Source organism: Bicyclus anynana, chromosome 15 (assembly GCF_947172395.1).
Source record: "Bicyclus anynana chromosome 15, ilBicAnyn1.1, whole genome shotgun sequence".
NCBI classification, from domain to species: domain Eukaryota; kingdom Metazoa; phylum Arthropoda; class Insecta; order Lepidoptera; family Nymphalidae; genus Bicyclus; species Bicyclus anynana.
The window spans coordinates 1,608,289-1,626,746 of NC_069097.1; the positions used below are offsets into that span (position 1 = coordinate 1,608,289).

The 18,458-nt window shown below is 37.5% G+C and overlaps 1 protein-coding gene across 3 annotated transcripts in view; it reads right to left on the reverse strand.

Annotated features, from left to right (window-relative positions):
* Positions 1-18,458, reverse strand: part of LOC112043432 (adenylate cyclase type 2-like) — a 164,655-nt gene that overhangs the window by 121,251 nt on the left and 24,946 nt on the right. Inside the window, exon 1 of one of the 3 annotated variants that reach the window (XM_052885687.1) lies at positions 11,220-11,398. The exons of the other annotated variants lie outside the window; for them this stretch is intronic. Coding sequence (XP_052741647.1) covers positions 11,220-11,262 — 43 coding nt within the window. The 5' untranslated portion in view covers positions 11,263-11,398. Of the gene's footprint in view, positions 1-11,219; positions 11,399-18,458 lie in introns of those variants that run through there. 3 annotated transcript variants of the gene reach the window in all.

Genomic DNA, 18,458 nt, shown 5'->3' on the forward strand with positions numbered 1-18,458 from the left:
TATTACATACATACATACAAGATACGCGCGAAAAACATAAGCCTTCTTGGCAATGTACCTATTTATATTGTATATTACATTACATTTTTACAGTTCCTGAATACATGACTCGACACTGTATATAATATTTAGGTATTATTTGTTTAAATAAATTTTGTCGTTTACTATGCCACTCAATGAAATGAAGACAATTAGCCGCTTTTTTGCCTTAGTTTTGACGCGATAGCAACATATCTATACTAATATATGAAGCTGAAGAGTTTGTTTGATTGAACGCGCTAATCTCAGGAACTACTGCTCCGATTTGAAAAATTCTTTCAGTGTTAGATAGCCCATTTATCGAGGACGGCTATTGGCTAAATTATCCCCGTTTTCCTACGGGAACGGAAACCGCGAGGCGTCATCTATTCTCTATTATAAAATCTATGAGCTATAGAAACACAAAACTAAGTCAACTACATAGTTTCAATGCACAACAATGTACCTTTTGTGTGTATTTCGGCTTGTCTCTGTAACTAGCTCAGTTGTTGCAAACTTTGACTAGTTCGAGTTTGATCTAACATTGTCACCAGAAGCGCGCTAAGCGGATTTCACAGTACAAACTATAGTACAACATGCCAATGACAATAACGAATGAGTCAACGTAAACACGTCAAAGACATATTCAAAGAATCTGAAAGTTTCTTTTTCCATCTATAACAGTCAATTTTTCTCTATAATATCGAGGGTATAATAATATTATAGATTATTACAAATGAAGATAAACAATCACTGCTTCGGTGCTACAGACAAATCTACGACCATAGACTTGTAAAATAGGCAGACTTTATCTTACTGCTAGTCAAAAATCTGAAGCACTATAATATGGCAGACTTGGGGTGCGTCACTTTTTAGTTCAGAAGACGGTGTCTAGTCTTTTTATTAAGTAATGGTCAAGCAACCAAGAGCCGTAATAGCCCAATGGATATGACCTCTGCCTCCGATTCAGGAGGAACCTGCATACCAGAGAATTTTCTTAATTATCTGCGTGTGTGAAGTCGGCCAATCCGCATTGGACCAGCGTGGTGGACTATTGGCCTAACCCCTCTGATTCTGAGAGGAGACTCGAGCTCAGCAGTGAGCCAAATATGGGTTGATAATGAATACTGCAAGTTTTGAAGATGTATATTGTTAATATTTAGTGAACTTTTAATGAAATTGAAAATCCAAATGAGCATGTTTCATACATGCTCATGCATTTTTTAAGTTACATCGACTTTCACGCGAACGAAGTCGCGGGCATCCACTAGTATAAAATAATAACGTCGTGGCGTTTGCCGCTGCCCCCTTTTGTATGGGTTTATTCCCCGTGGTCCCTGCGAGACATATAATACTGCCGAATTAAAAATATGTTGTGATCAATGTTATACTCGATTTTTAATAATAAGTCGGGAATACTTTTAATGTAATCGGGAATACTTTTGTCGTATTTTTATTGCAGAGGGAGCCCGGGGTAACCACTCTTATTACATCGTAGTACAAATCTGACACTTTATTCTAAAATGGATTAGCGAACTCATTTAAATTGAAACTAAATGAAAGGATTCACTTTAAATGAGAAGTTCCCCTAATAAACGTAATTGCTAATGAATTTATAAAGGTAAGTTCCAGTAAAGGGGTAACATTTAATCGGATAAGCGTTTATTTTATTAGTTTTAACGTTAGACAAGATAGCGAACTGATGTTAAACTAAATTACGTTATAGTTTAGAGAAATAAAAAGCTAATTATAAGAAATATACCATACCTCCGAAGGTTGCCACGCGACATCGTACCGGAACGTTGAACCGCACGGCGGTACGTCTTTGGGATAGAAAAGCTTTTGCTAGGAGTAGTTATGACACAATGACGAGAATTGAACCTCGGACCTTTGTGATTTCATTCAACCCTTAATTATTTGAGCATCTGAAGTTTTTTTTAAATTTTAGCAATAGAATTGGACAATTGGTTTTTACAGATATTTTAAATGCGTAAACTTGTATTTGAATAATATATTTTACTAGCTGATGCCGCGCGGTTTCACTCGCGTGGTTTCCGTTCCCGTAGGAATTTGGGGATAATATATAGCCTATATATAGCCTTCCTCGACAAATGAAAAGAATTTTTCAAATCGGACCAGTAGTTCCTTAAATTAGCGCGTTCAATCAATTAAACAAACAAACAAACGAACTCTTCAGCTTTATAATATTAGTATAGATTAGATTTTGGAGAATACACACAGCTTAATAACTACGTAGCTTGTGTTGTAGGTTCTAAGATGTCTGATCAATATATCTACATAAAGTTTATAGTATAATACAGACTTGTAATATTTATTAAGAAACCATTCAGACACTGGAAAACAACCATGCACTTCTCACAAAATTTTTTTTAGTTAAGGGAATCGATCCCACCACCTGACCGTGGATAGTGACTCTTCCTTCTGTATTTAACAGAAGCCAGAGTCATTTTCCACTGTTCCGTTCGGCTGGCCATTAAATAAGTCTAAAATTATTTTCTCGTATAAGTAATTAATCCATTAAAAACCCTTTTTGCCTTATTTTTAACATTTTGGGTAAGCCACAAAATCCTATCTGATAGGTATGACACTGAGGTAGGGGCTTATCAAACATTTTGCATTAGGGTTAAATTTTGTCCACAAATATTTTGGACCTTTGCCAAACAGTGTGGGGTAAAGTGGAATATTTTGAGAATTTTTAGGCCGATGCTCGCATACAGAAATTGTTTATTCTAATAATAAATTTTTGTTTATGTTTCGTGAATTTATTGACGGTATGACGTAACATATTTGAGCAGTTATTATATTTCCTCTATAATATTTTCATCATAAAATTCATCATCGTCATCATCATCATCATCATTATCACCGGATGGACGTCCACTGCTGGACAGCCAAGCCTCCTGTATTTTTTTTTCTTTACAAGTTATCCCTTGACTACAATCTCACCTGATGGTAAGTGATGATGCAGTCTAAGATGGAACCTGGCTAACTTGTTAGGTGGAGGATAAAAATCCACACCCCTTTTGGTTTCTACCCGGCATCGTACCGGAACGCTAAATCGCTTGGTGGTACGTCGTTGCCACGACCGAAGCCTCCCATCAGCCAGTCCTGGACCAATTAAGAAAATCTCAATCTGCCCAGCGGGGGATCGAACCCCGGACCTCCGTTTTGTAAATCCACCGCGCATTACCTCCTTTGAGGACTCAAACATCACGGTCTCGAGCCGCCAGCATCCAACGGCTCTCTGTAATGCGTTGGATGTCATCAGTCTACTGCGACCAGGGGTCGACCAACTTTTTCCAGTGCGGGGTCAGCATTCCAGCACCTTGGGAGTCCAACGTATATCCAGTCCATATATGTCGGTGACTCAGAATCATCAAACCGCAGAAAAAGTCCTAATTAGTGAGCGTACGGCACTAAAACAATAAAAAAAAACAAAACCAGCCAAGTTGGGTCACATGCAGTGTAGGGTTCTGTAGATTAATAAAAAAATAATTTTTTCGATTTTATTTTACGACTTTGTTGACATTTTTATTAATGTTCATGCTCATCCTAAATTACAGCTTTCTTCTAGTAATATCTAGTCTCTGCGCTAATCCGCAGACAGACGAACGGACAGACAGACGGATATGGCGAAACTTTATTCAAAATTAAAAAAAAACAAAATTTATTTCAAGTAGGCTCTTTACAAGCACTTTTTATATGTCAGTTGACTATTTGTAAAGATTCTACCACCGCTTCGGAAGACAGATTCTGCTGAGAAGAAACCGGCAAGAAACTTAACAGTTGCTCTTTTAAAAAAATCATACAATAATATTCATACAATAATATTTACAATTGATGACAACATTACAATTATGGGTTCCTTGTTGGCTACGGAACCCTAAAAAGAGAAGAACCAACTTCGAATCTTTCATATTGCTTTCGGAAATAGCAATTGCAATTTTGGTCCGGCGTCAAATTATCAAACCAATTTTGGCTATATTACATATTCCGCTGCGAGCAAGGAGTGTCGCACGACACTGACGTGACCACTCCTCTAATACTGCACGGTTACCTTTTACGACTTAGAAACACATTAAGGCGATTGAAATCGCTGTCCAAGGCACGATGTTGGTTTTTTAAACCTTTTTACATACTTACTTTTTTATTAACCGACTTGAAAGGAAGAGGCTGGTTACCAATTTGATGCGTATTTTTAAGTTTGTGAAAAACTCGATTACTCACAATTGAAGCGAGTCAAAGAAGAGCCGTGATAGTCCAGTGGATATGACCTCTGCCTCCGATTGCGGAGCGTGTGAGTTCCAATCCAACTTTTCAGTTGTGTGCATTTTATGAAATTAAATATCACGCGTCTCAAACGGTGAAGGAAAAACATCCTGAGGAAACCTGCATACCAGAAAATTGATGCGCTGCGATGGAGCGAGCTATGCTTGGAGTTTTTCTGCGTGATCGAATCAGAAATTAGGAGATCCTCAGACGAACTAAAGTAACTGACATAGATCAGCGAGTGAAAGGAAAGCGCAGTGTTGGTCAACCCCCCACTAGGTGGACCGAAGACATCAAGCGGGTTGCTGGGAGCCGCTGTATGCTGGCGACTCGAGACCGTTTTGTTTGGAAGTCCATGCCAGAGGCCTATGTCCAGCAGTAGACGTCCATCGGCTGATAATGATGATGATGATAAATGATCATTAGAAAGAAAGAAACATTTATTTCAAAAATTGTGCCACACTTAACCACTTAATATAATAATTGTAGTGCCTAATACTCAAACCGCTTAGTCTAAGCATCAGAATACCACTATTTCATTTGGCACAACCTTGAAAAAGGTTCCAGCTCAACATTGTGCTGCATGTACCAAGGAAATATTGGACATACAGCGCTGATTTTCATTAAAGAAACATTATCACGCTAATTCCGCCAAACCGCATTGGAGCAGCATTGTAAGTCTCAACTCTATTTTCTCTCTCCTATAAGAAGAGAGGCCCGGTGCATTACTGGACCGGGCCTCCCTTCCATTAGTTTAATCGGGAAGGGGGGCCCGGTCCGGTAATGGACCAGGCCTCCCTTCCCGATTAAAATATGCTGATACTGATGATGCCTATGTATGACAAAACTGCTTACGTATGAGCTACTTTGACTAATCCAGTACCAGTAGTGGTATTGTTTTAAAGAGTTTTATCTTGTTATGTTGCTTTATCCAGCACTCAATACCCATTAGCCGGTCCATTCGGCCCACTGTGTGCGAACAGTTCGTTAGCGAACTCGACTTTTTCATTCGCCCGGTTTAATTGCTTGCGAGTGTCAATTAACAGTGTTAAAGAATGTAGTGTTGTCGGTACATACGCTACTAGAGCTCCTCTAGGAATCAATTTCCATTTATTTAGTAGCATATCTACTCGTTTAATACTCTTAAATAAAGGATACTCGTATTACACAGAAGCAGAGTTCCTTAATGACAAATATTTTTATGTCAATAAAATGTAAATGAATACCTAATGTTTTGTATTTTTATTCATTGACTTTAAATTATGAAATGACATTGAATTATTTGATGATTGTAATATTCATCATCATCATTAACAGGATGTCCACTGCTGGACATAGGCCTCTTGCATGAACTTCCAAACATAACGGTCTCGAGGCGCCAGCATCCAGCGACTCCCTGCAACCCGCTTGATATCTTTGGTCCACTTAGTGAGGGGTCGACCAACTGGTACTGGTAGTAACTAGCTACGGCCGAATCCTCCCAACAATCAGACCTTGACCAATTAAGAAAACCAACCGAGGATTAAATCCAGAAACTCCGTTTTGTTATTCCACCACGCATACCACTGTGCCACGGAGGCCGTCAAATATGAAGAAATTATGTTTTACATACTAGGAAAATTGAGGGTACCCTTGAAAACTAAAATCTCAACAAAGCCACCGTGGTATAAGCTCCATAGACTCATACAAAGATAACAACATAATATCCTTGCTTCAGAGTCCATGCGGTTACCTATCATACTTGTAGTGACAAACTTTTAGCTTTATGTCAAAGATCTAGCCATCACAGGCACTTACGTTTATTGTGATTTATAATATGAGTAAAATCCACCTTCCATTCTAAGAAAGCAACCATCATCTCGTGATGTGAAAATTAACTCTATCTTCATCTTTTTCTTCGGAGCCATAGACAACACTATAAGAATATCACCATCTTCTTCAACATTGTCGATGTCGCGGTCGCTGACATCGGAAGCCAGAGGTCGCCCCGCGACAGCGACAATGGTCGCGTAGTCAAATGGTCGTAGTTGCGCGTCGCGAATGCCACCTTTAAGGTAGCATACGGTTCTTGGCGTTTTAGTATGAATTTATACGGATTGGAGCACTAAACAAATCCCGAGACCGCATCGCGCGACCGATGGTCGTGGAGTAGTGGGTCGTGCGACCCGGCCCCTTACAGTTCCAGTGATCGCAGCTAAGCGGTTGCTTATATTCCAAAAAAAATCCAGGTTAAAATATTCTAGAATCAGTCTGCAAACTCAAAAAATGTTCATTATCATCTAATATGAGTCACCCAACCATTTGCCTGTGCACTCAACACGTTACATTGACTCTTTGGATTGACACTGCAATTGTCTCCCAAGGTGAAAACAGTTAATGAACATAACAAACGACTTTAGCAAATAACAAACATAAATTGCGGTTAATTTGATAAAAATGATCTTTAATTCAAAGGATTAAAGTCGCAATTTGCATTGAAGTATGTTTTACAATAATTTGTGTGCTAGCTAATCGTTGCATTGTTTAGGTCTGTTGGCTACGATTAATTGTTTATGATATAACGTTTGTTTCCTCGTACCATTTATAGGGAGGTGGGAGTATTACTCATAAATAAGTTTTAATATTGCTACTAAATCTGTAAAAGGTCGAGGTTTGAGGTAAAGTAAATACTATAAAGTATTAAAATTGCATTAAAATAATAATTTGGATGTAATATTTTTTTATTATATTTTTTATGTTGAGTGGTTAACCAATGTGTCCGACTCCTGCTGCAGGCAAGAAAATTTTAAGCTTTTCCTTCTTACAAATTTTCAGCATGCCTGGAGTAATGAAGTTATGAAGTGGTGTGACACCCTCGGAAAGTTCGTTAAGCCGTGCGTGAAAATGAATTTTATTAAGCCAAACAATACTCTAATCCTACCACCCTTACTCCAATCTAGCCTCAATATATCAGTGGTAAGGGGGTCGGCCTCATCACCGAGAGGTGATGGTTCATAGACCGACTAATAAAAAAAAAAAAATTAAAAGATATGGCAAATATTCTTTAAATAAAACCCTATAGGTTATAGGAATGGAATGGGAATAATATGTATTTTAAATTAAAACCTAAATAAACGTTTGATCATGCCGCAGTTATTAAATAATATTATGAAGAAGATATAGGTAATATAAGTTATCTATTAGAACAGATAACAGTTTATGTGGTCCATATAACATCTGGTTGATATTTACTTCATATTATGACTAGCAGCCATGATAGCCCAGTGGGTATGACCTCTGCTTCCGATTCCGGTGGGTGTGGGTTCGAATCCGGTCCGGAGCATGCACCTCCAACTTTTCAGTTGTGTGCATTTTAAGAAATTAAATATCACGTGTCTCAAACGGTGAAGGAAAAACATCGTGAGGAAACCTGCATACCAGAGAATTTTCTTAATTCTCTCGCATGCAGGCGATCCATCAAGGACTACCATTTCGGGGCACATGAAACGGCTTATGAACTACACACTATATGTGTGTTATAAATCTATAACATACACCCTTTTTACAATAGCGAGTTTAGTAAGTTTTCAACAAATACTAGGAAGCTACGGAAATTACAGCAGATAATGGATGCCATTTCTGCCGCCACAGCATTACTGCGTTCTGGTTTGATCAGATAAACTTACTCAAAAAAAAAGCCTTATAGGTACGTGTAGTATAATAAAAAAAAATCATGGTCCAGGGTTTCCAAGCGGACGAAGACGCGGACATCCGCTAGTATATATGAATTGTTTTAGTAATTTGACGGTAATCGCATGATGGAAATCCAATATCAATACAACTGAATTCATGAAAGTTTAAATGAACTCATTTATACTTGTAGCTTAAATTTCCAGCGTGTTAATTTTAAATTAATTTCTGCGCAGTTCTACATTTGAAATTGATAACGACCGCAACTTCATTGACAGAAATATCTATCTTTCGAAATAATGTTACTCGTAAGCTAGAAGATTAAGTATAAATCCTTAAATTTCATCTATCGTTAGATCCATAATAATTCTTTTTAACAAAAAAATTTAACCGACTTCAAAGACGTATTTCACTTATTTTGATTTTAAGACAAACCGATTTTCATGAAAACCAAATGGGACCAATCTAGAAGTACACTCTTTCAAACAAAAAAATTGAAGTTATGAGTTATAAAAAATAAAAAAACACAGACGCGTCGACTTAAGGATATCCTCTTTTTTTTTGAAGTCGGTTAAAAATATTCCCAACTACGCTAAAGTGAGTGCTTATAGACTAAATTTTTTTTTACCTGACTGGGAACCGAAATGAAATTCGTATTTTATTTGTATGTATTCGACCTCCGAGAATAAATTAATATATTTTAGGATTCTTATTTTTTCTTGAAAAAAATATTTATTAATTAATTAAAGTGCTCTGTGAGGCACGTGGGTGTAACAACTTCCAGTCTTCAGACACCGGCAAATTGTTTATTTTGTGGAGAAAGGAAATCTTTATATTGAAGTGATAACTTCTTATGGGATGATAGACCGCTACGTAACGTAACGCGTTACGGCGGCATTCTTTTTTATGCAATATAGGCTAGCGCTTGACTACAATTCAGCCTGATGGTAAGCATTAATGCGGTCTAAGTTGGAGCGCGCTTACCTAGAAGATGCCTATTCACTCTTGCTTTGAAGGTGTTTAAATTATAAGTGTCAGGAAACACAAACGCCGGAAGGGCATTCCAAATTGTTGCTGTTCGAACTAGAAATGTGGATGCAAATCGTTTCGTACGAGTTGATTGGACATCCACAATATATGGATGCCACCGTTCGCGACGTCTTGCTGTTCTGTGGTAGAAAGGAGAAGGAGGAACTAGATAGTGAAGTTCCTGAGCACACTCACCAAAGTATATCCGGTAAAAAACCGACAGACAAGCTACATTGTTACGATGTCGCAAAGTCTGCAATTTCGCCTGTGTCAACACCTGTATGCATCAGAAAAAGAGTAGCGGAAAGAACAGACCCCTGAGGTATACCAGCATTGATGTCGAATAAGTCAGATGAGCAGCCATCAATCTCTACTTAAAAAGAGCGTTCCCTCGGGAAATCAGATATCCAGCAGCAGAGATCAACGGGAATCCCGTACGCAGGGAGTTTACTGAGAAGACTGACGTGCCAAACCCGGTCAAAAGCCTTTGTGATGTCTAGGGATACTCTGGCTTCCCATTCTTTTACGCATACAGCAGCAGGTTTAAGTTATCACTTGTGTCGAGTGTTCCGAACTTTGTACCTACTCGTAAATCTATGCCCGAAACGCACACGTATCTTATTTTTTATAATATAGAATTCAATAAATGTCTCCTTCATAAATATACACGATACGAGTTCGTCGCAGGTATTATTAGCATTATGTTAAACCTTTACGTCATAAGTAAAATGTCAGTATATATTTAAAATGCAGCCTTGTAACGTACGTAGGGTAGGTCAGGTACACGCGTACACCGCATTAAACTTTGACCTCTACGGAACTGCTACGGCGTAGCACTACCTCTACGAGTACATGAAATCTGATAGCACTTTGTCTAATACTCCAATTATTGCGTTGTAGGTAATAAAATATTTTTCATGACCTGTTTAGCACATTTATATACCTAGGATATAATAGGAAGGTTTTGCATAGACGTGATTTTTTTATTGATAACTAGCGGACGCCCGCGACTTCGTCCGCGTGAAAGTCGTTGTAAACTTTCAACTACCCCTATCCTACCCTACCCTAACCTACCTCTACCCTACCCCTACCCTACCCTATCCCAACCCTACGACTACCCTACCACTACCATACCCCTACCCTACCCTACCCTACTCTACCCTACCTACCCCTACCCTACTCATTAAGGCTGCACTTCTTTATTTATACGCCTATTTTTTCCTCCCACAGCGAGTCGCGTCGAGCGCGGCAGCCGTTACACAAAAATAATCCTAAAAGCATGAATTAGTATTCACGCGCGTATGGCTTAGCGTATTTCATGTATAACTTTGGTGTTTCTTTACTGATTTTTATAATTCTTTTTTTTATTGAATAGGTAATAATGTTAACTTATTTATTAGGGATGAGTGATGAGTGTTATAAACATAAGAGTAGACAAATATAATTATAAAGCTCCGAACTGCTAAGCTATCGGGAGTTACACGTGTTATTGTGAGTCAACCATAAAAGATAGACATATATATGCTATTGTGTTTTTTTAAATAATTTTAAGGAGAACATTTATGTCATACATGATTTCTATGTAGCTTTAACCATTAAGGCTGTACACGCGACGGAAGCTTAAAAAATGGAGTAACTTCTCCCGTTTTCTCAACATTTCTCTTCACTGCTCTGCTCCTATTGATGGTAGCGTAATGAAAAGTATACTATAACCTGCCCAGGAGTATGTTGAATAATTGTACCAAGTTTCATTTAAATCCGTCCAGTAGTTTTTGTTTCTATAAAGAACATACAGACAGACAGACAGACAGACAGACAAAAATTTTACTGATTGCATTATTGGCATCAGTATCGATCACTAATCACCCCCTGATAGTTATTTTGGAAATATATTTCATGTACAGAATTGACCTCTCTACAGATTTATTATAAGTATAGATATAGATTTAAGAAATTATAACTTATGATGATTATGTAAGCCTTACCTTTCCAACAAATGCTTTTATTCGTTAAAAAATACTGAAAATTTAGAATACTATAAATAATAATCAGTACAATTTTTTTTTTAATTCCCCAAAATCCAAACAGTTTAATTAGGACGTCGCATAAATAATTATCTGAAACACGAATCTCAAGTACAAGGATTTATTAAAGCTGACCCCAATGAAAATCTTAAACGCAATCTTACATTTTAATTAAAACCGTTAATTTACCTTCGATGCTATCTTCGGTTTCCATTTCGGCCATTTTTTCCATTTGAACAAATGAACGATTAATTTAAAATCACACTCATTTTTTAATTAAATAAAAACAGTTCTATTTTTTATTTTAAGAAACTTTTCAATCGCGATGTTTTGGGGGGAAATTGCACCAGACCACACAACCGTCCCCGTATACGACCCGAAGCATACTGAGTTTCGTGTTTATGGGAAACTTGATTCCAATGGGAAATGCCACTGGGGAAATGGTCGTACAATAAAGATACGGTGACGCTGAAAGTACTGAGAACTGTTTACGGAAATACGTTACAAGCTTTTCACACACATCAATCATTGTTACAGTATATAGTTTATATTTATATTAGTGTATTATTATAGAATTTTATTATTATAGAATTTTATAGTGCCTTTTTGCGGTGCAAAAAGGGATCCGAATTTAGCGACTCCATTGAGCGCACACATGCATAATTTTGTGTTTACTTGGGTACATTAAATATTTATGTATATGACGGGGGAGCAGACTGAATTCCACTTCTGATAACGCATCAATCATCAAATCTTTTTGGACGCAATGCTATTGGACGAGAGACACGTTATCAATCTTTTACAGTCTAATTTATTTAAACAGTAAATAATTAAATCCAAATTCTATGAAAACCTGATTCTAATATTATCACAATAATTAACGTAGATTTTGCTAACCGATCAAATAACTCACTCGCCGACATATATATAGTTTTTATTCTTCCTAAACACACAACTCGACATTGTAGACAATATGATGTGGTTAAATAACGTTGTTTAATGAGCGACTAAATAAAATTAAGACAATTATGCACATTTGTCAGTCTCAGTTAATAGTGTCCTATCTCTAGTATAAAATATCGTTGGAACTGTAGACAAGTTCCTTTCAAACGCTGCGAATTATTGTGTAATAGGCGAGAAACTCCTACACTTTTCTTTCCCTCTTTTAGTACTATAAATAAAATGAGAATGCTAAACATTTGCTTACTACAGATTGAATATCGATTCAGACATATTGTACCTTTGCCTTTGATCTACTGTTTGATAGAATGCAGTACTATTGTAAAATAGTATTAGGTTTTCTTACATGAGAATGTAAAGCGCTGATAGAATATAAGCACCTACTTCTTGTTAAGGATTTCAATGTATTTGAATACATTTTTGAATACAATTGAACCCTTTGTAAGATAAACTGCACTTCAGATCTAAACTGCGAGCTTACATAGAATTATTTTATCAGATTTTATTTTATTATTTGACGGCCTCCGTGGCGCAGTGGTTTGCGCGGTGGATTTACAACGCAGAGGTCCTGGGTCGATCCCCAGCTGGGCCGGTTGAGGTTTTTTTAATTGGTCCAGGTCTGGCTAGTGGGAGGCTTCGACCGTAGCTAGTTACCACCCTACCGACAAAAAAGTACCGCCAAGCGATTTAGCTCGCTTCCATCTTAGATTGCATCATCATTTACCATCAGGTGAGATTGAAAAAAAAACCAGCAAACTAATATCTTTATACTATAAAATATTAAGCTATTGCAAAACATATAACTATTGTTGTATTGTATATTAAGTTGTGTATTTTTGAGTTTTTATATTAGAGAAAGGAAACAACTACTCTACCCTAGTTAAAAACCTACTGAACGCCACTGATACTTAAATCATTAAACGACATTTTCAAAAACCCTTATTGTACAACAATGTCGTAACCTTTAAAATAATAAATATAAAATTACTAATTGCGTATTTTTATCTCCAAAATCCATTAAAACTTATTTGAAATCCTTTCAAAATTCTATTTAACACTAATATAATAAAGGCGAAAGTTTGTAAGTCTGTGTGTAAGTATGTTTGTTCCTCCTTTACGCTGCGTCTACAGAAGCGATTTGGCAATGAAATTTGGAATGGAAATAAATTTTACTCTGGATTAACACACGGGCTACTTTTCATCCCGGAAAAATCCATGGTTCCCGCGGGATTTGTGAAAAACTAAATTTCACGCGGACGAAGTCGCGCGCGTCCGCTAGTGTTCAAATAGATAAAAGCGTTGAACCGAGCGCCGGCAACTGTTAGCGGACGACAATATTATACTCAAATTAGCACATAAATGACTCGAGCCAGTCTTGAGCGAAATCTCTATCGACGCGATGTCTATTTTTGTTTGATTGTCGGCCGCAGATGTTGGAAAAATACGTGCGGATAAATCTGTTGAATGATATTACCTGTAATCGTTTATGACATTTACGAGAACGAAATATAATGGAACTAGTCTTAGTTTTCTGTCACTGGCGCCGTTTTTAGGGTTCCGTAGTCAAAGAAAAACCCTTATACTTTCGCCGTGTCCGAATGTCTGTCTGTCTGTGGCTTAGCGTAGAGACTATTATTACTAGAAAGCTGTAATTTTGCATGAGTATGTAAAGTTCATCCTCAATATGAACAACCAACATCAAAGACCTCATCACTTACACATAATATAGCCAATAAACCAACCAACGATGCAGATATTGAATTTTCGTACAAGTAATGTCTACTCATTCCATTACTATTTCGAAGCATATCTTGGAATTCATTTTCTTAGGAATTCATTATATTAGTGATCTTCATTTTAATTATCCTGTAATTCAATCTTATGGACTTCCTTTCCTTCTTATAATAAAATTCCTTTCAATGACAAGCTTTTAGAAAAAGATACTTCAAAGAAACGCCATTTTTCTCTACAGCCTTTTTACAGTGGTATTTTTTGCATCGTGTAGGTGTTGAAGTCTTAGTCGTCATTCGCACGAGAGTTTTTATAACGGTCGTTAAAAAGCGTTCAAATAGAACAAGTGCGTTCCAAGTATATGTTCACATGACAGCGTTTTTAAAACGCGACGCTTTTTTTTTGAACAGTGTTGCATTTTCAATTTCTCTTCTTCTTTGTCGTTACACTCTTGACCGTGGTCGTTATTTGGGTGCGTTGCCAAGCCTCACTATCCGTCGCCATTCCTCCCGCAGTGTGGCTCTCCTAGAACATTCGTGGAGCGATCCATGGAGAGCGGTTTTTACTTGGTCAGTCCAGCGCATTGGTGACCTGCCACGTGCTCTTGTGCCTTCCACCTTTCCTTGCACCACAAGTATGGACGTATCATCTTTTTAACCGACTTCCAAAAAGAAGGAGGTTCTACGTTCGGCTGTTTGTATGTTTTTTTTATTCATGACCAAAGAAAGTCAAATTTTCAATTTAGGGCACTGGAAATAGACCTTCATTTAACTTCATACTATATTTGATCGAGAATCTGATTTAAATATATTTATAAATTGATTTGATATTCTTAAGATGAATTTTTTATGAAAAAAATTAATCATACATAGCTGTAATAGAGCTTATTGTAACAGAGCTAGTCAATTAAGCATTGCATATAGTAAAGCAATCGTCGCATGGTACTATTTATTTATTTTTATTTATTTATTATTCTACAAAAAAAAACACATTTCAATTAAGCCTAACCGTAGTGCAACACAAACCCCAGTTGGTTTTACTGTGCACTGGAAGGGTAGTTGACTCATATCAAATACAAACATTATTATTTTGGATAGTACATGGAATAGTTTTTATGTGTTCCTGTCTCAAAAAATATTCGTCGTCGTCATCAACCCATATTCGACTCACTGCTGAGCTCGAGTCTCCTCTCAGAATGAGAGGGGTTAGGCCAATTAGTCCACCACGCTAGCCCAATGCGGATTGGCAGACTTCACACACGCAGAGAATTAAGATGATTCTCTGGTATGCAGGTTTCCTCACGATGTTTTCCTTAACGATAATATTATTATCTTTCATTCTAGTAGAACGATAATGAACCATTTGTTGAGACGGATCTTAACCTTTTAAAAACTCTCAACTAGCATTACAAACTAACCACCTTGCCATTATTAGTAAGTTCATTAGTTCTTTTGTTTTCACAAAGAGCTAGTCGTTGTAGTTAAAATAAATAGATAGATAAATAATAGTCTTCATTGTTCCACAAGGTGCAATACAAAGCAAACAAAAACAAAGACAGATAAATGAAAGTCAACTGCTCAAAGGCAGTCGCTAGCAGCGATGTCATCTAGACAACCCTTTTTCATTTAATTAGACGAAGTGTTGTAGAAGAAAATCCACAAAAGACCTATGTTCGTTAGTTGACAAGATAACGACCATAATAAAGGCTTAAAGAGGGCCAACAAATTTCAGTAGAACCATAAACACAGATTACTTAGGATGGACTTGCCTGACGGTAATGTCCTTAGGGAGAGGCATTACATGTCGAATTACGTGTCACCTTTATGAAATAGAAGTGGCAAAAATCCTTGCACTTGTCAGATTTACGAGTATGTTATAGCGAAAGCCCGCTAAATTCAATTTCAATTTAAAACTAGTTAGTTGCCTTGGCTGGTGCCAAAGGGTTCATTTTTAGCGCAAAGGATCAGCCATGCTGTTCAGCGCGGAAATGCAGCCAGTATTCTTGCCACCATTCCACGTGGGCACTGTATAGAAATAAAGTATCTGATATACTCTCATTTATTTATTACTTCTTTTTTTTAAATTTTTAACAATATAAGTATAAAATACAAAACATTATTAAAAATTTACAAAAAAAAATTCACCCTCCCGCTGCGGGACATTTGAGTGCCCAAGCAACCGGTGGTCAGGGCTCCAGAGTGAGGAACCTCCTCACAATACGCGCCGTCTCAAGAATCACTGCCTTTTGTATCCGACTCTTGATCCAACAGTTAAGCGAAAGCTTCTTAAGGTGTTGGTCGAAGCTTTTCGCTATAAGACCATTGACTGAAACAACTATCGGAACAATAATAGTTGACTCAACATTCCACATGGCGGTAATCTCGTGAGCAAGGTCCAAGTATTTTGATACTTTTTCCTTTTCGGCTTTAACCAGATTATCGTCATGTGGAACAGTAATATCAACAATTATTGCACGACGCACTGACCGATCGACTAGCACTATATCAGGTCTATTGGCTACAATATACCTGTCAGTGATAATCGTTCGGTCCCAGTAGAGCAATGCACTGCTATTTTCAAGAACTGACGCTGGGTCGTACCTATAGTAAGGCATCTCAAAATCGATAAGGCCATATTGAAGAGCAAGTTGTTGGTGGATTATCTTGGCTACTTGATTATGTCTGTGCAAGTATTCGCCGTTAGCAAGGTGAGAACACCCGGACACAATATGCCTGAGGGACTCCCCAGGACGATGACACGCTCGACAGATGTCTAGAGTGCCATCTTTCATAATGTGTTTCCGGTAGTTTCTCGTCTTTATAACTTCGTCCATAATTGCACAGACAAAACCCTCGGTTTCCCCAAAGAGGTCACCGAATTGCAACCAAGATACAGATGTTATTTGATCTACATCCGGCCCATATATATCTCTGATATATATCAGTATAGTCTGTTTCTTAATAGTTATTAAAGATAAGTTAGCTTAAGTTCCATAGTGTATTCTTTGTCAATAAAAAAAGAAAACAAAATAACCTTATGAATTTTCCATGACATATGTAACTTTAGTAGCAACTTCCAGTAAGCCAATAGTCCGCCACGCTGGCCCAATGCGGATTGGCAGACTTCACTCAGAGAATTAAGAAAACTCTCTGGTGTGCAGGTTTTCTCACGATGTTTTCCTTCACCGTTTGAGACACGTGATATTTAATTTCTTAAAATGCACACAACTGAAAAGTTGAAGGTGCATGCCCAGAATCGGATTCGAACCCACACCCTCCGGAATTGGAGGCAGAGGTCCAATGAGCTATCACGGCTCTTGAGTCTATGTATGTATGCGCTAATGTTCCACCGTAGCGCCTAAATTACTGAGAAAAAAAGTTAAGTAAATTTTACAATAAATTGAAATACGAATTGGTAAGATATAGGTAGATGTAATTCATGAAGAGACAGAAAATTTCTCTTCACTTTTTACAAGCGAGTGTAACTTACGAGTATATCGGCTTAGTCACGAATATGACATAGTCACATAGTTTCGTGTGGTTCGCCAAACTACGCCAATTCAAAGGCATACCGTGCGCAAATATTCAACGTTTACTAGTTAAGTCTTAAATTGTGTAACAAATAACAATACCCTAAAGTTTTACACTTTGATAGTAGGTAATAGTTTGAATACCGAACATTATCAGCTTGATTTTGTCAGATACAGTAAAAGCTCCTTATTCACGCTTCCTTTATTCACGTTTTCACTACTCGCAGATTAAAAAATTGCGTTCCAATTCCTATATTTGCCGTTAAATATTTCTTTATTCGCGGATCTGACTGACGAAACTGACGTAAAATCTGCAAATTTAAACTTTAACTTGCAAATACCTATTGCCGAAATTGCGAATGGATGCTTTAAGAATGCCACTGCTTAAAATCACTCTGAATAGAAGCTTGTAAAAAGCTTTTAAAAAAAGTCAAGCAAGAAAATTTTCAAAATTCTTCAAACTATTGTCAAGTTAATTGTATCCCTGCGATTCGCTTGATGTCGTCAGTCCACCTGGTGGGGGGTCGGCCAACACTGCGCTTACTAGTGCGGGGTCGCCATTCCAGCACTTTGGGACCCCAACGTCCATCGGCTCTTCGAACTATGCGCCCCACCCATTGCCACTTCAGCTTCGCAACTCGTTGAGCTATGTCGGTAAATTTGGTTCTTCTGCGGATCTCCTCATTTCTTGCGCTGTGAGCTAGCTCGCGCCGTAGGCGACTCCAAGAGTGTTCGCGTAGCTGCAAATATGGACACAATGTCCGGAAGTAAACTGACTACGCGCACCTGTGTACGCGCTATTCGTACCCACATTCAAACAGTGCCGTAAATAGCCTTTTCCGCGCCCTGTGCGAGCTTCTTTAACTGCGCCCTATTTAACTAGACCCTTTGCCTATTTTACCACCCACTGTAACTCACTCACATATATTTAATAACAAGTATTTAGTTATCTATAAATTAGGAAAAAGAGTTCTCAACAAAAAAAAAGTATACATAATTATATTGCAGGTATTTTTTATTTGTATCATTAACTTTGTTTTTCATCGTTATGTTTAAGTTTTCTGTGTTTTTATTATAATCAATGTACCTACCTAGTTAGTTTTAATTAGTTCTTAATAATTGTCTTTAATAGTTTACATAAAATGTTGAACTGTGTTGTGTGCGTGGCGGCACCTGAACTGGGTCCTAACTGAAAATCAGTGCTGCAT